General features: G+C 41.7%; 1 protein-coding gene across 1 annotated transcript in view; it reads right to left on the bottom strand.

The window, feature by feature from the left end:
- Positions 1 to 21,226, bottom strand: part of EIF3E (eukaryotic translation initiation factor 3 subunit E) — a gene marked incomplete in the record, with an annotated part of 1,040,336 nt that overhangs the window by 882,617 nt on the left and 136,493 nt on the right. Inside the window, 2 exon segments of the mRNA XM_044065734.1 lie at positions 4,130 to 4,234; positions 19,439 to 19,481. Coding sequence (XP_043921669.1) covers positions 4,130 to 4,234; positions 19,439 to 19,481 — 148 coding nt within the window.

Genomic DNA, 21,226 nt, shown 5'->3' with positions numbered 1-21,226 from the left:
CAGACTTCGAGACCACTCAGGACTCGTATCAATGAACATCGAAGCGACATCAAGAACAAGAGGGAAACAAACGCTCTCTATCGTCATGTATTACAACATCAGCAAGCCCAGTTATGTTCATGGTCATTGACCGAATTATCGGTGATGGAACTAATCCTCAAGGATGGCACAGTATTCTAAACCATAAGGAAAAATACTGGATTATCACTCTAGGTGCGTTATTTTTACCAGGACTTAATGACCATTTATAACCACAATTTTTATGAAGAATGGGGCATTCTCATCTCAATTGGGTTACTTGCAGCTCACCATTGGTATTACATTTACAGGCTTTATGCATATGTTTTTTTCCATGATTGGATTCTTAATTTTATCTGGTTTCAGATATTATCATTTATCTCTTGTAAATTATTATTTTTTTAAAGTGTTGATTACCCGTATATTCATGTTGGATTCCACCGTATTTATAGTATATAGGATTATTTTGCTTTTATAGTTGTTAACATATAGTGGTTACATACATAATGAATTTATTCATTTCTATGGTGTAGTTGCATATAACAAAATACTTTTAGTAACTGTTATGTGGTGCATTATTAGGTCATTATAGTGATATTCAGGGATATATACATTATTATGTTTTTTTTTTACCATGTTTTGGCCTTGGTCTCATATTCAAGGTTTACTATTTTTTACTAATTGCCGGTTCAAGTTTTATTCATGACTGGCAGGAGTATACCAGTGGTTTTATTGGTTGAGGGTATATATAAATTAGCATGTTATACTAACTGTTATTATGTCCGTTTATTCAACACTGAAGAAGGCAGCTTATTGCCGAAACTGGTCTGTTTAATGAAGTCTTTTCATCCACTAATGTTTTTTGTGTTAGTGGCCTTGATTTCTGCTGGCCAACTGTGTTTTCATATGGTATCTTCCGGCCGTGCAGCACCCACGCGCACAGAGTTTGGTTGAAGTTTATATCCCACCCAACCGCTCCCCAGCCATAACCAGTCTAAAAAAAATTCTCAAGAGCTGACTACACCCTCCTAAGGGAGGATATAAGAAGCTTCACACCATCACCCCCCCCCCCCTCAGAGGATGCAGACAACTATGCTGAACAGTACGACAGTGCAGTATACAAGCACCTGCACAATTGCATGGACTCAGCCATACCCAACAGAACTAAAACCTGCTCCTCAAGGAAACACAAACCTGTCTGGTGGACATCCTCTATCAATAGGCTTTACGACAAAAGGAAGGAACTGTTGTCCAAGGGTAAAAAGGAACAAATCCCATATCAGAAAATCTCCCTCCTCTGCCTCAACAAGCAAATTAGATCACTAGTGAAAAACTCCAAAGCCAATTATGAGTTAACCTCTGAAACAAAGGGAAACCACAAGTCCTTCTTCAGTTATGTTAGGAACCTCCATGGCAAAGCCCAAGTTTGTTCCGAATTAGTACTTAATGGTACCACTTACACTGATCTTGCAGACTTAGCCAACCTGCTGGCTGATAAGGGGGTGAAGTCTGCACTGAACCTATCCCCCCCCAAAGGCCCAGTCGACATCCCCGATACTTCTCCCACACCTCACATCTCCATAGATCAAGTGTTAAAGGCCCTATCCAAGGCAAAGAATACAGCTTCCATGGGACCTGATAATATCCCAGGCTATAGTCTGCACCATCTCCAGCAAGAACTAGCTTCACAATTGAGTACTCTATTCAACCACAGCCTAATTACAGACTTCATTCCAGCAGAGTGGAGAACCACTATTGTCATCCCCTTGCACAAAGGTGGTGTCACTATTGACCTGGGAAACTATTGCCCCCATTAGCTTGACAAGTCTGATCTGTAAAACCACTGAGCGTATTATTATGGTTCTCAAAGAAGGACATAGGTAATCTCCAAACACTCGACCCCACCCAATTCAGATTCATCAGGGGCAGATTTTGTCTATTGAACCTAGTTGACTTCTTTGAGACTGCCACCAAGGCCCTGGATGAGGGAAAGTCAGTACACATACAGCTTACCTTGACCTGTCCAAGGCCTTTGACACAATCCCCCACTCGGGCATCATCAAAAACCAACGCAACTCGGTGTTAATCCCCATCTTGTCAGATGGGTGGCCAACTGGCTCACAGATAGGGCCCACAAGGTCAAAATAGGCACCACCACCTCCGACAGCAGACCTGTCACTAGTGGTGTTCTCCAGGGATCTGTCCTGGGACCCCTATTGTTTGGCATCTACTTTTCAGAGGTCCAGGCAAAGACAAAGGGCCTGTGGCTGACCAAGTTTGTGGATGACTAAGTTGGGTGCTGTCACTTGACCCCCCCCCCCCCAAATGACGTTAACATACTGCAAGAGGGTCTCACAGCTAAGAATAACTGATGCCAAAGTCATGGTCTTAAGTTAAACGCAAAAAAAATTATTATACCATTCAGCAAAAACACAGCCCCTACTGATTACCACATCAATGGCAACTCACTAAGCAAACAACCTGCAGTGAGAGACCTGGATACTCAGGTTGACAACAATCTCACATGCGACCATCATGTGGTGGCAGTGGTCAGAAAAGCCTTTTACTTGGTTCATCTAAGTAAAGGGATTGCATCCAGGAAAAAGGAGGTTATTACCTCTCTGTACTCCTCCCTCATTAGGCCCATACTTGAGTAGAATGCCCCGTTTGGTATGTAGCTCAACACCTGCAACAAATGGAAAGGCCACAGAAATACCTCACAAAGGGAATCGATGGCCTCCAACACATGTCCTATGTGGACAAGCTCAAATCACTATCACTTTATTCGGTAGCATACAGATTGCTCAGAGGTGAGCTGTGTCTTGCCTACAAGGCAATATCGGACCCTGCCCTATTAGAGATGCTCCATATCCGCAGGTCTAACTCCTCGCGCATTACCCACTCTCGATAGGCCTAAATCTAATATGCGACCAACAAAACCTGCTGGAGAGACAGGTTCGTCTCCCAGAGGCTGCCCCGTCTCTGGAATAGACTTCCCATACATGTCCAACAGAGTACCTTGCTGAACCTCTTCAACCACAACCTTGATGAGTGGATGAGAAACCACAAATTTGTCCCAGGGGTTCCACCTTTGTCCCTCATTAACAGGGGTGACAGGTGCTGAGTGACGTTTCTTTTTTAGGGATAAGCTCTTGGCTAGACTTGTAAAGGGTCCCAGGGCCATTAGCCTAGTAACCTCCTAGGATCCTAAGTAGCCCAGTATACTATAGCCTGTAAGGTCTATATGCATCTGTCGTGTCCCATCCAACATTTTCTCTCTCAACACTTCTAAATGTTGCTCTATCACAGTTATCCGACATTACTTTTGACATTTGACCATAAAAGACATACTGCTATCTTCTAACATGCAGTTCCTTCTAAATACATGATGCATACTAAAACTCATTTGTACCGTACTGTGCATGCATTCCTTACTCATCATTACTGAATTCACCTTTTGATTCGCACTTAATTTTTCTCTTTCCCAAGCTGGACCAGAAATAGGTGCTTAAAGACCAGTATTCTACGGCCAAACAATAAAAATATATAAGCACATAAATACATATAGTAGCACTGGTGCAAGTTTAGGCTTGTGATATGGGCACTTACAAATATTCAGATGGCTTGCATTTTCTAAGCATTCAAAGTGGGAATTTTTTTGTAAAAAAGAAAAAAAAACTACATCAGGACTCCCTTAACTGTGTGAGTGGCAGAAAATAACTAGTGGGCACAGGTCCTAGACTTGTTCTGCTACCTTAGCCTTCAATTGTACAGCACTGGAGAGCTTGAGAACATATTCAAGATAACAGCTGAGATAACTTTATCCAATTCTACATAAGGCTATTGTCAAATACATCCAGAAACAACACACCTATGTATGCCTGTATGCATTATTTGTTAACTGAGTGAGTGAGCTGTTGAAAGACCCTTTACAGACATAATCAGAGCAAAAATCCAAGTGCATGCACAATACAACACACAAGCAAGCACAAAACAAATGCAACATGTAAAACACAAAATAAAATGGACAAAAACAAAAATGACATCAAGAACAAAAGGCAAAAATGAAATTAATTCCCAGCATTAAAAGCATTGAATACAGACTACTTACCAATACCCGGAAAAAGTAGAGATACTCTGCAGCTCCAGAGTAGTTGCCACATTCAAACTGGAATTTTGCATACCTATATAAAGTATCCAGATATTCCTGTCTGAACTGAAAGAAACATATCTGTTATCATAAGGTAAAAGCTTTTCATTACTATTTTTAGCAACCTATACAAAACCTTTTCAGAGCAAATACATATAAAATTATATAATATGAAATATTCATAGAAAATATATGTATAAAAATATGATAAACTAACAAGTAATACTAACACTGGCTATTCAGAAAATGACACAAAAAAGATACTTGTATCCCCAAGGAAAATTTCTGAAGAGGTGCTGCCCTATGGACATACATTGCTAACTATATAAGAAAAAACATTATCCCTCGGTCTTGTCATTTGGGATTTTTTGGGAGGATTTTTTCTCCCTCACACATCCTATTTTTCTAAACCCAGTACCCCACATCCATCAACAGGTTTACCAGCCACCTCCTTAATCCCCTGTACTGACACAGTGCATGACTTGAGCCTAACAAGAACTTGTGCGTCCTGGAGGTCTTGGGGTCATCTGTGGGGGGTTAAATTTATGTGCTACCCCTCTTACTTCCCCCTCCGTTTTAGTCTGTTGCAGTACATCTGAGCGGTCAGCACGGAATAGAGACTAGCAGTATTGCTCTGCCTTCACAACAGCTCAGCCCTGTCACCAGGTTTTTTCCCTTTCCCTCTGGCTCATGCCTCCTAGCATGACACCCCCAGCGTCCACCAGGGGTCATCACAGGATTCAGCCATGCAACCACTCCCTCACCCAGGATGATCACACCTACTCCCTTTCTAAAGCTCTGTCTGGCATCCACGTCACTAACTGAACCCAAGTCAATTAGGCTGTAGTCAGAACTTTATCCCTCTAAGCCAGTGGAGAGGCATTACTCAGTGATGTACAGGTGACAAAGAACATGTGTATTAACAGGGTGTGGGAGGTTTACAGCTAAATTGTATTCATGTCCGCAAGTCGAAGCAGACATTAACGGCACCCAAGAACCATAGTCTCAAGCACATGTGTATATTTCTGAGTAGAGAAGTATACATTCTACATGCCTACAATCAAAGCCAGCACTTCAACAGGCCAGTAAAATCACAAAAGAAACAAGAATGCCTAATAATTTCCATATGATCCTTGTTTACATTCGGTATGCAGTCAACTCTTAAATGGGGTATGCTAGGCCATGTTTAGTAAATGCAATCCCAAGAAAAAAAATCCATCCAAAACACATCACTGTGGTACCGTGAGCTACTACATACTGCTTTTGTTCAGCAAATATGTATTGTACACCCAAGAAAACTCATGCAAAATACTGAGTGATGTATTACCATAGCATTTCATATACTACTTTCAAGCAACTGTCCACTTTCAAAATACTTTTGTATGACAGCCCAACATAAAGGTCAAAATGGAAACAGAAATCTCTGTATATTATAATTTAGAGATGAGCACATATGCATGTGAATATGAATAAATATGTGCACGTGCATGCGTGTGTATACTTGCATGTGCATATAAAAATGCACATATGCTTGATGTATACACACATTTGTATGTATGTATGTACATTTTAATACAACCACACACACTCTGCAAGAAAGATCCAACCAAACTAGAGTTTTCACTGGGTAATACCTTAAACCTCCTGAAATGGAGGCCCATGGGATAAATGCAAATGGCCCCTTAAGGACATACTAGTGCTTCAGCTACATGGCTTCTGAACACCAACGACTTTTAAAGTCTTTAGGAGTACATTTTACCCATAATGCTGTGTAAACCAGTTCCTTTCCAACTATATATTGCGCCATACTCACGGCATAGCATAAACAAAGTACAATCACTAAAAATACACCAAATCATGTCTGTAATGAGCTGGGGAGGAGATGAATATGCTGATGACGATGGCCCTGCATGAGATCTACCATTACAGTACAGCTACAACTTTTGCACCTAGGATGAAGGGTCTATCCTCATCAATATTAGAACACAATCCAAGCTCGCCCTCGACTGGTGGTCACTTTCATGGGACTATACACACAACAACTGTGGTCACAAAGGAAGACCTCAACCTGAAGATCACATCCAGCTTGCAAAAGTATTCAAGTGTAGCCCAAGTGGCTGCTACAAGTGTATCATCTAAAGCTACATTTGTGATAAGTGCTTGGGATGCAGCCACTGTCCCTGCTCACTGAGCTCCAGGTCCAGAAGGTAAAGTGTTGTTGCATTTTTCATAACAGAAGTTAATGCAACCAGTCAAACATGTTTATAAAAGTAATCTCAGAAATTTTATAGCCATTTTTTATCAGAAAGCCAAAACACTTTGTAGTCATTCTTGAAATATCTGGTTCTGCACACAGAAAAATGAGATATCTACAAACATCCATACAATGTAGCAAATATCTACATTTGTTGCAGTAATTAGGAAAGAATACAGGTAGGTTAACAGACTGATTGAGGGTTAATTTGTCTCAGTGGTACTTTAAGAATAAAAGATGGGTTAAGTTTATAATGGCACTCTATCCTCGAGGAAAGCCAAGTATGGAGGATTAACACAGGCATCTTCTAAATTCAGTCTCTTCTAGCACATGTAATGGACACTTAAAGAGCACTTTCCACAATTAATTTTCATTCAGGAATCAGATCTTTGACAGGAGGGGCAGATAAAGATGCCTTTGAGAAAGGCTTTACAAACTTTCCAAAATGATGATGACAGCACTGATAAAACCCAGAAACTGTAGTATGGTCAACCTTAATAGAAGACTAGCTCAATCCTGTGTCAAATATCTAAAAAAAAAAAAGAATCTAACACAGCTGGAACAGAAGCTATGAAAGGATTCAAACCTTTTGAAATAGCCCATACAGACAATGCATGTCAACTCAATTTAGTATTGAATATCTAGACTACCCCTGGTGGAGTACGAGTCATTGTCCATTACAGAAAATCAAATGACCATGCAATCAGATAGAGACAGTTGAGGCAAAGATGAATTCTGCCAGCCTGAAAGGTTAGCAGAGTTCTGAAATGTCTCACAGATACTTCTCTAGCAATGAGGACTTTAACATGCACATCTCAATGCTTCCCCAACAGAAATAATCATGTGCTTTAAATACTTAGGTCTATGGCTAGACCAGTTAACTTAACTTCCAAAACCACACTGAAAACACAAGGAAAAAGGATTAGTTCTCTTTTATTCTGGTGCTGGAAAATCTCTCTCGCCAGACCAGCTAGATCTAGAATAGGCAAAGGAGTCCTCATTGTTCAACTTGAATATGGACTCTTCATGAGAGCCACAGTCTCTAAAATAAACTAATCCACTCTAAAGTCCATTGAGAACAAAATCTGCTTATTCATTTTCAATCCCCCACCCCTGGAACACCAGTGTACCATCCCTCTCTAAACCCAAATGGCTACCAGTCTCCTATAGACTTCAGCTACTCCTAGAATCTCTTCAAACTGCTTCAACCAGGTGCCTTACCACATCTTGCAGCCAAACTTTATAATAAACCACCCTCTACAACCTCCAAAATCCCTCCCAATTAACTCCCTCACTTCAGATACCCCAAACCAACCTGTACTGTACCATTCCTTCTCCATTCCTGCACCCAAACTCTGGCAACCCCCCCCCCACCTAAAATAAGTCTCCCCTGTCCCCACTTTCACAGCACAACTCAAGACACCACCATTAAAAAAAAATCTGACTGCAAGTGGTTTTCCACTGGACACATCACTAATTCCCTCCTCACCTGCATCTCTTCTACTTGGACACACTGTTCTCAACTGCTGCTTTCCTCTCCAAAAAATAATTCACACGTTAATACTTAAGAGTTTCAACTGTCAATGGGATTCTTTACCATCTCTGATTACTTCAAGTTTGTGATTCATTTTTGTGTGTGTGAATTTCTTCACCCAGGCTGTGCCTGCAAATGGTCTATTGTGATCAGTGTATTAAGCCAGTAAATAAACAGGTAAACTTTGGAGAGGAAACCACAACAATGGAGGCCACATTGGGACTAACCCATGACTTTGGACTCAGTAGGCCTTGTATTCTGTACAAAATTAAGAAAAAGCAGAACCTGGGGAAGCATAAAGGAGTCTTGGAAGTCATTTCTAGAAGACATCTGTGGTACATTCCCTTAAAGGAGGCATTAAAAAATAGGTTGTTGTGCTTAGAACTGGTCAAGGATGCAAATAAGGTAGAGCAACAGAACAATTTCATGCCATAGACAAAGTGAGACTACTCACGGAGTATCAGTAAATCATGATTAAGCCTGTCCGCCACAGTACAAGCCTAGCCAGAAATGTGCCTGGCAATCAGAATGCATCCTACTGACACACCCCATTCTCATACTTCTATCCCCTCCAGATGTGGCATGAGTTCTCTCCTGCATGCTTACATACCAAACCACTGCCACGGTACTGGTGTGCTTGGCAAAAGCACCTTAAGGTAGGGAGTCCTGAAGACTTTACAATGTAAGCAGGACCTGCACTCCTCCACAGTGTTCATATGCAGGGTGGTCCTTGTCTGTGACCATCCACCTTCAATCATTTGCCCTTGAGAATGCCCGCACAATGCCGAACAGGGAATCTGTGGAAACACCTAGTGCAGATGTGCAGCCTTGGAAAGGAATGCCAAAAGTCAGGCTTAAAATGTGTGTAGCTAGCATTTCACCAATTCCCTCCTCACCAATTGTAGACTCTGGAAATTCTCATGTGCTCTGTCATGAGGTCTGCTGACAGGACCCAGTTAAATTTCAAAGTCTAGCCCAATGTAGAACTCATGTAGAATCTGGTGTGGGGAAGCAGGGATATAGCTGTTGCAAGGCCCACTGCTCTTGGGCATGGAAATGTTATGGGAATACTTGCTCTGCAGGACATACTTTTGAGTCCAATGAATGTGAGCATTTGACAGGGCCCCCCAGTATGGTACAAACACTAGAAAGCACAAGAAATGGACTCTGGAGCAGAAATGAATCTGTTCCATCTTGAAATAGCTAAAAGACATTTGTTTAAGTCTGACTTTGGTTTGCTGCAACCATGGAAATACATCTGATAAACACACTGCAGGATGAAAAGAAGAAAATGGAAGTCTCTAGAGTTGACAATGGCCATCTCCTAACAGGAAGCAAAGAATTCCTCTGGAGCTTTGCAGTCTTTATATGCAGAAAGCCATCTTGTTGGCCCAACCACCACATCAGTTTCTTGCTAGAAGGGAACACGCTGCACCACAACAATCTGAAAGGATTCTTCACGAATAAAGTTATTTAGGTTGCTCAAATTAAGTACAAGTCTTCTTTGTCTTTTCTGAGAACTACAAAGAACCTGGATTAATAAGCTGGTCCTCTGGTCTACTGGGACCTCTTGGATGTCACTTTTCAACATGAAGCTTAAAACCTCTTCTTGCTGAAGCTGCTCCAGTGGCATATGGGGATAAAGCCCTAACTACACCCCAATCAATCTGGATACAATTAGAGCCTCAAACAACTGATGGAGTGGCAGGAAGAGATGGGTGTATCCATCCTGGGTTGATGGACACTTGTCAATGACTCTCGCTTAAGGCTGGTGTTATTTAATGAGGGGAGATGTCCTTGAACAGAGACTGATGAGCATGGACGGTGGGGCAAGAAATGGGTAGGGCACATAATAAACCCTCTAGGATACAAGTACAGCCTGACAAGCTCGTGCAATGTCACTCTTTCCGTGATCATCTCGCAGTCCATATGACTAGACATCTCACACATTCAGTTAAACAGCATATTTATATAACAAACAACCTTTTCAAGTATAACACAGAAATGTTCATTACACTATCATCCATTAACTGAAACTTCCTAACACTCTTCCCCTTAGACAATGCAGTAATTTAATTCAGTGCAACTTTTCTAAACATCCTAAATAGCCTTGCACCTCCTAGAAAGAAGAGACTGAAAACAAATGATGCAATTTGGCTATCCGAAAAGAGTAAACTGCAGGATACAGAAAAAGCATGGAAAGAATGGCAAAAATATAAAACATCTCAATATCTTGAAAACTTCAGACTGCTTCAAAAAAGCAAATAAATGAGGACAAAAAACTGTACTATAACAACTTTCAGATTACTAAGCACAACCCTACAAAAATTTTGGACATCCATTAAAGAAATCGTGCATCCCGGCCAAAAATTCAACCCAAACCTCTCTCCTGACAACTCACCACTTGAGCCTGCAATACATTTCGACTCTAATTTTACAGACAGTATAGCATCTCTAACCAAGGATTCCTGAACATCTAATCCCAACCCTGCCCAACAGCCACATATCACCACTTCCACTTTCAAACCTGTGCTCACATCTTATATAAAACTTTTAAACTTAAACCATGCTCTTCTTCAGCTGATGACCTTCCAACAGCATTGCCTGTCCTGTCTCAATCCATATAAACAGGTCAATCCGGGAATCCCATGTTCCCTCTCTCTGGAAAAAGTTACACATTACCCCTCTGCACAAAGGAGGAAATTCAACACACTATAATTTAGATCTATGACAATCTTATCTCTCCTCGCAAAAATACTTGAAAATGTATTAAAAAAAAATTGCTAGACTATCTCCTGCAGAAGAACTATTTCCTACACAACGCAGCTTCCATCCTTCCCATGGTAACAGCACTGCCCTTCTAACCTATGCAAAGTTTGAGATAATGGCAAACTAATCACTTCCTTATCTCTAGACTTGTCTAAAGCCTTCAACAGAGTTTGTCACAGCAAATTTCTACTTTAAAATTTCCTCACTAGGTCTCTCTCAGCCTACCCTTCTGTGGTCCAAAAGCAACCTGTCCAACAGACATCAGTCAGTAAATGGCACTCCATGCTCTCTCCTTACCTCCCAGTCACCACTGGTGTACCACAAGCCTCTATCCCTGGTCCCCTCCACTTTAACATTTTGACCAACACCCTCTATACTTCCACAAAACGGGCCACCCTAATACAATACCCAAATGTTTCCATTCTCATCTGCACATCTGACAACATGGTACACCTCCAAAAATTACTCGGCAAGCTTTAACAGCCTCTGAAACATGACTTAACTCACAACTCATGCTCAACCCAAAAAAGACCAAACTACTACCCCCCTCCAAATCCCTCCCTCATGAAAAAAACAAAATTTAAAGTCCGCTCTCTTAATAATACAACTATTGAAGTCACTTCTCATAGCAAACTATTAACAGTGATAGCCTAGTATTAATGTGTGAACCTAACTGCCCTTGTGGGCCATTTTAAGCCTAGCTAACTGCCCCCCAATAACAATCAAACCCTGCACCTTGTGCCTATAAGGTAAGCACCTTAACCATTATGCCAACCTCCATTTTTTGTGGATAGTAATCTTAAATTTGACCCACATATGCAAAATTGTATAAGAAAAACTCATCAAAAACTAGGGATGCTTTACAGAGCCAAAAAATCTCTAACCGACAACTAAAACTACACTTGCCATTATTCATCTCTTACTCACTCTTCTTTATGTTGCTCCCATTATTATTAAACTCCAGACTTCACAAAAATTAAAACAAACAATCCTATAACAAAGTTGCTAAATCTGCAGCACATACCCCTTTCAGAACCCACGTTATACAGCACAAAAAAGCCTTAACTGGTTAGAACTGAGACATCAATTAACATATACACAACTTCTTACCACCTATAAAATTACCCAGCATCCATCTGCCTGTCCAGCATGAAAAAACATTCTACACAACTATGTTCCCAGTCGGTCATTGCAATCCACTGACTGTCTACAAACCTAGCACATCTGCTGGGCATTGTCTGCACTCGTACAAGGTTGCTAAGGCCTGGAACTCCTTATCCCCTCCCTCCCATCTTTCAAAACCACTATGAAAGACTTCCTAACTAAAATCTGGCTCTGCTTTTGCTCAAAACCAAGATAAAGTATATCCTTAAATGTGAATAAGTACCCTTTCATTCCTTACACCTCCTTACTCTCCCTTCTTCACTTACTTCCTTAATGCTATCCAAGTCTCTTCCCTTTCTCTCTAAATATATTATAAGCCTGTTTTCCCTCACTTCATATTGCAATTTCCAATTGTATTAGACTAAATTACCTTTAATTTCTCTACAAACTGTTTAAAATTTCTCCAAATATTAAATAATTGGTTAAGAATCAATACAAAGTATATGACAATGTATTTATATCACGTCTAATTTGTTACATAATTATTTAAACCGCAAATGTTTTTGTTTTGTTTTCGAGGATTGTAAAATTACTGTTCTTAAAATGTTTTGTAATAATTTGGAGCTTTTCTCCCAGGGCCTCCACTGAAAATGGGTTTCTACCTAGTTAGACCTTCCCAGTAATCAAATGACAATAAATAGCGTAACCACCAAAGGGGTTACTAAGACTGTTCACTTTGGTGTCCTTTGCCATAAGGCAGACAAAAACAGGCATGACAAGACCGACCTATGCTGGCACCTGCTGCTGCAGTTGTACCATCTTTAGAACTATGAAACAGACATGGTAAAACTGGGAATGAAAGACAGCAGAAGAACCCATCTGCCCAGCTCCAGCATTTTTTCCCCGATCTTTAAAATGCCTCCATCTTTTCATGGTCAATCCTGATTCCAGGAATAGAATGACTTATGAATAATCTTGTGGATACAGTCTGCAAGAAGCTATTACTCTGTATACTTCAGAATTAGACAAAGAAGCCATGCTATCTGATCTAAATCAGTTTAATGTAATACTTTTCAGAGAGGAGGAGTTTTTAGCAACCAGACCCAGAGAGAATCCTCTCAATTTATAATTTTTATGTTTCTTGGTCTAACTTTAAAAATAGTTGACTCATCCCATAAAAACTGCAAGCTTGGTCCTGGAGATCAGTAAGGCCAACTCAGAAGACCTGCGGGGTGTAAATACAGCAATGTTACAATTTAAACAAAGGATTCATTTATCCTGTACTTAAAAGCAGAAAGTGTAAAATGATGCACCGATACCACAGGGAACAGTAAAATGTGTTTCTGGAAAGTAAAAAGTACAGTTTTGTACCTACCATAAATGTAGATGTTCGAGGATCCACATTGCTGCAGTCCTAACTATTGGGTAGTCCGCTGTCCAGTCGGCCCGAATACCAAAGTATATGGCTGACGTCGGTCAGGGCGCATTAGACTGACGTCAGTACGTCAGGGTACTAATGCGCATGACCGACGTCATATCCTCAGTCTTTTCTTGCCCCAGATGTCAGAAGACCCTAAAAAGACAAGGCCCAATATACCTGCACCAAAAATATGTACAATATATACAAAATTATCAGCATATAACCTCACCTACACAACCACCCCTAAACACAGAGGGGAAGGAGGGAGGGTAAATTGGACTGCAGCAATGTGGATCCTCGAACATCTACATTTATGGTAGGTACAAAACTGTACTATGTTCTTCATTCCACATTGCTGCAGTCCTAACTATTGGGTAGAATCCCAAAGCAGAGGTAAGGGAGGCTGGCAAATCATAAAGAAGCAGGAGCTGACAACATGCCTTGCAAAATAGCTGCGGCAAAACCAGCCCTAGACTTAGAGTAGAGAGGAAGGTGATAATGCTTAGAGAAAGTATGTACTGAACTCCAAGTAGCTGCCTCCAAAATATCCTTAGTTGCCACCCCTTAGAAATGCTGTTGAAGTGGCAGTAGCCCTAGTGGAATGAGGCCTAATCCCAGCTGGAATCTCCTTGCCATGATGGGAATAACAAAATGCAATGCAAAACCCAATCCACCTAGAAATAGTTTGTTTTGACACAGGCTTGCCCTGAACTCAAAGCAAAAGAAACAAACAACTGCTGAGACTGCCTAAAATCCTTAGTCCTGCTTAAATAATAACGCAATTGCCTGTGTACATCTAAAGTGTGCAAAATCTTTTCCCCTTTATTTTGGGGTCTGCATAAAAAGTAGGCAAATGAATAGTTTGGTTTAAAGCCACACTAGAAACCACCTTAGGCATAAAGGAAGGATTAGTGCGTAATGATACCCTATCCTTATGGAAAATCAAAAGGGCTCTACTGCCATAAGGGCCTGCAACTCAGACACCCGTCTTGCAGAAGTAATAGCCAACAGAAAAGCAGTCTTCCATGACAAGTATTTCAATTCAGCAGTAGCCGCAGGCTCAAAAGGTTGTAGAGTAAGTTTTTCCAACACAAAATTGAGATCCCAAGCAGGAGTAGGAGCTCTACGTGGGGGTCTTATATTCTTTGCCCCTCTAAGAAACTGCTTGAACAAAGGATGCGAAAACAATGGTGGGTCACAATCATAGTGAGCTGAAATTGCTGCAGCATGAATCTTAATGGAAGAGAAGGACAAACCTTTGTCCAATAACTCAGTAAGATATTGAAGAGCCACACTCAAATTAGGCTCAGAAATCTCCAAATTCTTTGCTGTACTCCAAAATAAAAATCTCTTCCATTTTTCTGCGTACACTTTCCTTGTACTAGGTCTTCTAGCTTCCATAATCACATTTAAAACTTGTTGAGGAAGTTGAGACCTGCTGTGTTTCAACACAGAATATGCCAGGCTGTCAGATGAAGAGAGTGAAGCTTGACATTGAGCAGATGACCGTCCTTCTGAGATAACAGATGTGGAATCAAAGGTAAAGGCCATGGAGGCTTCCTTACCAGACTCCTTAGTAGTGGGTACCAGTGTTGCGAGGCCAATCTGGAGCTATTAAAATCATCCTTGGCTTGTCTTGTCTGACCTTTAAGAGCACCTTTGGAAGAAGAGGCAGAGGTGGAAAGGCATACACATGAAGATTTTTCCAACTGAAAGAAAGAGCATCCACTTTCCAAGCTGTGTGATGAAACCCCTTTGTGCAAAACTTTGGCAGCTGGTGGTTTAGTGGAGAAGTGAACAGATCTATGTCTGGAGTTCCCCATGACACTGTCAATTTCTGAAATACATGAAGATCCAGTTTCCACTCGTGGGGATCCATGATTTGTCTGCTTAACACATCTGCTAAGGAGTTCTGTGCACCGGCAGAAACCTTGCCTCAAGAGTTTGTTGCAAGCTGATTGCAGTCTCCCATAAAATCATTGCTTGCCAGCATAGAGGATAAGGATGTGTTCCCCCTTGTTTGTTGATGTACCACATGACAGTTGTGTTGTCTGTTAGAATCAACACCTGCCCTGGAAGAAGTAACTCCTTGAAAGCCATTAATGCAAACTGGACTGCTAACATCTCCTTCATGTTGATATGTAGATGCTGTAGTCTGGCAGGCCACTTGTCTTGTATCCACTTTCCATTTAGATGAGCTCCCCAAGCAATGTCCGAGGCATCTGTCGTTAAAATCTGACTCGCCTCTGGCCGGGTCACAGAGAGTCCCTTGTTTAGGTGACATTCCTGAGCCCACCACAAAATTCTTTTTGAAGGCAAGGTATTATTTGAATGACAGTGTCCAAATCCTGGCAGTGCTGTGTCCATACATTTTGAGATACCATTGCAGCTTCCTCATATGCAGTTTGGCATTGGGAAGCACCAGAATACAAGATGCCATGAACCCTAATGCTTGAAGGACTGTCCTTGCAGTCAGCACGGACTGATGAGATAGTTGATGGAAGTAAAGGGATAGACTCTTTTGTTTGTCCGGGGTTAAAAGGCCATCTGGGCTGCTGTATTCAGTCTCACACCCAGAAAGCACATGTCTTGAGAGGGTACTAGACTGGACTTTATTTCGTTCACAGAATACCCTAGGCATCTTAGCACTGCTATAACATATTCCAGATGCTGTAGAAGGTCTTCCTTTTCTTGAGCCAGAATCAGGCAGTCGTCCAAGTAAGGATAGATTTGAATTCCTTTTAGCCTGAAGTAAGCTATCACTGGAGCCAGAACCTTTGTGAATACTCTGGGCAGTAGATAAGCCAAAGGGCAATGCAGAGAACTGATAATGAGAATTTCCAGCTCGAAAGCAGATACTTCCTGCAACTTAGTCTTATAGGCACATGAAGGTAAGCGTCCTTGAGATCTAAAGTTACCATCCAGTGATCTTTGCCCAGCAGAGGTAAAAGCTGTTGTAACGTCAACATCTTGAACTTGGGAATGTCCAGATAAGTGTTGAGGATAGATAAATCCAAAATTGGTCTCCACGTGTTCCCCTTCTTTGGTACTAGGAACAGGCGAGAATAAAATCCTAGGCCCCTTTCTGATACAGGGACTGGCTGAATGGCCCCTATTTGGAGTAACAGAGAAATTTGCTTGTGAGCCTCTTTCCTTTGTGGAGGAGGAATGTCTGGCATGCCTTTGAAAGGGGCAATGTATGGAAATAAAACCTGTAACCGTGGTGAATGATATCCAACACCCATCTGTCTTGAGTAATTAAATCCCAATTTTCTTTGAAAAGAGACAGTCTTCCTCCCAAAGGAGCTGCCAGACGAGAATCTACTGGCAGCTGAAAAGGCAGGTCATTGGGTCTGTTTACGAAGGACTGACCCCTGCCCTCACCAGAAGTCTGAGCAGGTGAACTCCCTGTTCTAGGCCTAAAAGAACCTTGAGCTCTGCCCCTACCACGTCTAGACCTACCCCTAGACTGGGAATCATAAGCAGGATATGTCCATCCCTTAGTAGGCCAATTTCTACTAAACTTGGTGGCTGCACCTGCAAAAATCTTTAACAGTTTGCATAGACTTAGCTTTGTCCTCCATTTTCTTTAAAACTGCTTCCACAGGCGAACCAAACAACACATCAGACTGTAAAGGAGCATCCAAAATCCTTGTCTTAACATGCTCAGCTAAATTCTGATCCCTCAACCAGGCATGCCTGCGAAGAACAGAACTAGTGGCAGCCACCCTCGAGGAGGCCTGTACAGCATCAAAACCACATTGCAAAGAATGCTTACCCACTTGTTCAGACACATGAACTAAATCCAGCAACTCTCTACACTCAATACCTTCCGCCAAAGCATCCACCTTAGATTTCAATTGTGAAAGGAGATAATTTTGATATTTTAGCATGTGGAACTGACAATTCAACGCCCTCATGGCTAAAGTGGAAGAAGTATACACTTTCTTTCCCCATCTATCCAAAGCCCTTGCCTCTTTATCAGTGGGAACAGGGTTTTTAACAACAGAGGCCTTAACACCTTTAGGTCCCTGAGAAACAGTTTCCGGGTCTGCCCTAGGACTCTTAAAAAGATACTTATGAGCTGCAGGCACCCTATAGTACCTATCAGGTTTAACAGGAGCAGGAGGCAAAGAATCAGGGTTCAGGGAAGCCTCTGCAGAAACATGTTCCACCACATGCAACACAGGAGGTATAGCTAAGGGCCTATGCTGGGGTAAAACAAGAATTCCCTAAGCCTTTTCCTGGAATCAGAGTAATCTTGGCCTTCCCATTTAAAGTGCTCCCTCATGGAATGCAGAGTCTCTGAAAATGAGAAATCCTCAGGAGGAGAAGCTGTAGGAGTGGAATCATCCACATCAGAATCAGAATAAGGAGGAAACTCCTGCAAGTCTTCCGCAGAAGACTCAGAAGCCTCTGAACACTGTTCAAAACTCTCAAACTCAGGTTCCACCCTAGGCCTCTTATCAGGAGGGTGCATAGAACCTCTAATCATAGTAATCAAATCTTCTGCCATTTTAAGCATATGTTTCTTAGGCACAGAACCTGAAGTGCTAGGAGAAACCCCCACTGAAGCTAAACTTGGCCTACCTCTCAAAGAAGTTTTGGAAACAGAAGGAGAGGCTCTAACTACCTTGGGAAGAGAGGGAAGAACAGTTACCTGAGAAGCCCCTCAGCCTGGCCTACCTCCTGAGAAGGCACATCCTGTAACAGTAAAGTCTCTGCCTGAGACTCCAAAGAAACTCCTGGCAAAACCTCTGGCTCCACTGAGCCTTCTAAAGAACCGGCGTCCGGGACTGCGGTTCATCAACCCTAGGCTTCGCGTTTTGTCCTTGCGCTTTTTGGGCGGGCGTCGGAGCATCCGACGGCATTTTATAATTACAACGCTTCCCAAACACTAACCTAGCACAGTCCAACCTTCTCTTAATAGTGCGTTTGTTAAATCTAGCACAAGAGCGGCATCCAACAACGTCGTGCTCAGGCCCTAAACAAGGTATACACAAGGTATGGTAATCCCTATGAGGTATCTGTTTCCCACAAGAAATACAGTTATTCACTTTTTCTGACATCCGGTTAAATACTGAGGCAAGAAAAAACCAAAATGTTCCCCAGCGGGTACTTAGCCAACTTTGATTCGGTCTGAAACTCCGACTTCAGAAAATTTCAGAACGCCAACCTGCACTCGCAAAACTGCTTCTGCATCGGACCATGCGGCAAAAAAGACTGAGGATATGACGTCGGTCATGCGCATTAGTACCCTGACGTACTGACGTCAGTCTAATGCGCCCTGACCGACGTCAGCCATATACTTTGGTATTCGGGCCGACTGGACAGCGGACTACCCAATAGTTAGGACTGCAGCAATGTGGAATGAAGAACATCATACAAAGTCAGTGTACTGTAAGGCTCAACTGTGTTTAGATATTTGTACTTTTTTTGAACCCTCTACTCCCCATTACCAGAAGGTATAAAAATAGTTGAATAAAATGTAACAGCAATTACTACAAATGAATTAAACAGCAGGAAACATAGGCAAAAAAAGTAGAACTTTAAGGGTGAGGTGATAAAGCACCAAAACCTAGGGAGTGGCAGAGGAAAACTGAAAATGTCAAAGAAAGGCAAGTAAAAATGGTCTGACCTGAAAGCTGGCAGATAGGAATAAAAGAGCTCATAAGAGTTGCACTAAATTAATAGTTAAAATGACAATTTTCTTCTCCAATGTTGCGTCCTTCGGCTTTTTCCCGGTTAGGGGTCGCCACAGTGGAACTCTGGTCCATAAAGCAGCATTTTGGGAGCGTTTGCCCTATTCCAAGGTAAGTTGACCTCAGAGTTAGTATAAATTAAGAAGCAAGGGAAGCCTAGTAACGCACTCCAGCAAAATGCTTGGATGGTGTAACTAACTATTTCAACTTAATTCTGAAGTGCCTTAACTCATGGCTAAAATGGAGTCCAGACATACACACAGACATACAAATATATTCACTACTATTACACAAATCTGAATAGATAGACAAAAATAACACTAAACATTTGTTGCAATGGCCCTTCATCTTCTTTTGTCAGTTTTAAAGAACTACATCATTAGTAATATTTAATACATTATGAAGAGTGTATAAAAAGGTCCAAAGTATTACTAAGGCATCTGCTATCTCTCTCGTAAACAAGTAATGATACAGGTAAGATACTTACACCATGTTTCTCAGCTAAATACTCAAACAGCATTCGTCCATCCCTGAAAAAAGACAAATCAGAAATAGGTTACAATACTACATTTTACACAGCTGTACTTCTAACCAGGCTGGCAAAATGATCCAGGAGGACTCTCTACAGTTATAGGCAAAATACGGAAGTAAAGTTCAAACAAAGAAAATGAATTCCTGATGTCAAGTACATCACCATGCACTACATACAGACCTAAAACCTTCGAGCAAATAAAGGGTGACAAAATGAGAGTCTAGTGCACTACCGCATACTGATTTACATGAATTCAACAGTACCCACAATCACACTGCAGCTTACAATGAACATCAACTTACTATGTATTTCAGAAGCCTTCACATAGATATTTATGTGAAAAAACAGGTCTACTACATATGCTCATGTGGCAGCAGATACATCTGCTTGCCAACACTTGCTCAAAAAGTCAAGTGCTCCCATATTCACTAGCCTGATCTCCCATTTCTACATAGCTGTCCTAACATCTGATCCTACAAACTGCGTAGTCCTACCATAACCTAAACTTAAAATTACCACAGAGTTCCTAACCTGATTCCTCAGTCTCTTACCCCATACCTCCACTCCACCTCCCTAACCCTAAATTCCCTATCACTTCCTAAACCTAAAACTCCAACCCACTCCAACGTAATTCCCCGGTCACTCACTGAACCTAAAACTTTAGCCCTGGCTCTCTAAATGTACATTCTCCCATTGCTCCCTAACTGAAACTTCATTCCTGGTACCTCAACCTAAAACTCCAACTCCCCCTCCCTAATCTCGAATTCCTTGATCACTCCTTGACCCTCCTGCTCACTCCCACACCTGCTTCCCAAACTCATATTCATGCTAGATCATGAGCAGCTATAAAACACTCAAATCCCTCCCATCGAGACTGTGGTCTTCGAGCACTTGGGCCTTGAATGCCTGCAGTAAACCCAAAGAACTTCATGTGTGGGTAAACTATTAAAACAATGCATCTTGCATTAGCGCTCAAAGCAGGGCATTACTGCCTTATCCAACCAAAGACACAGACTCTGCACCATAAGCCAATGGTAAAAGTACAGTGTTGTACCTACCATAAATGTAGATGTTCGAAGATCCACATTGCTGCAGTCCTTACATATGGGTAATCCGCTGTCCTCGGTCGGCCCGAATACCAAAGTATTAGGCTGACGTCGGTCATGGGCGCTCAGATCTGACATCAGAGCGTCAGGGTATTAAAGCGCATGACCAACGTCATATCCTCAGTCTTTTCTTGCCCCAGATGTCAGAAGGCCCTAAAAAGAAAGGCCACAGCCAAAAATAGAATACTTCCCAAAAGGCATGTACAAATAACAGCTACCACCCAAACCATACAACCATTCCAACTACAGAGGGGAAGGAGGGAGGGTAAATTGGACTGCAGCAATGTGGATCTTCGAACATCTACACTTATGGTAGGTACAAAACTGTACTATGTTCTTCATCTCACATTGCTGCAGTCCTTACATATGGGTAGAATCCCAAAGCAGAGGTAAAGGGAGGCTGGCAAAATCATAAAGCATTGGGAGCTGCCAAAATGCCCTGTAAGATTGCAGTGGCAAATCCAGCCCTAGATTTGGAATAAAGAGGAAGGTGGTAATGTTTAGAAAAAGTATGCACTGAACTCCAAGTAGCTGCTTCCAAAATGTCTTTAGTAGCTACTCCCCTTAAAAAAGCTGTAGAAGTGGCAGTAGCCCTAGTGGAGTGAGGTCTGATTCCAGCCGGAATCTCCTTACCATG

This window comes from Protopterus annectens, chromosome 3.part0 (genome assembly GCF_019279795.1).
Source record: "Protopterus annectens isolate FY-2018-M chromosome 3.part0, PAN1.0, whole genome shotgun sequence".
NCBI classification, from domain to species: Eukaryota; Metazoa; Chordata; order Ceratodontiformes; family Protopteridae; genus Protopterus; species Protopterus annectens.
This window is presented reverse-complemented; position numbering and strand designations above follow the sequence as displayed.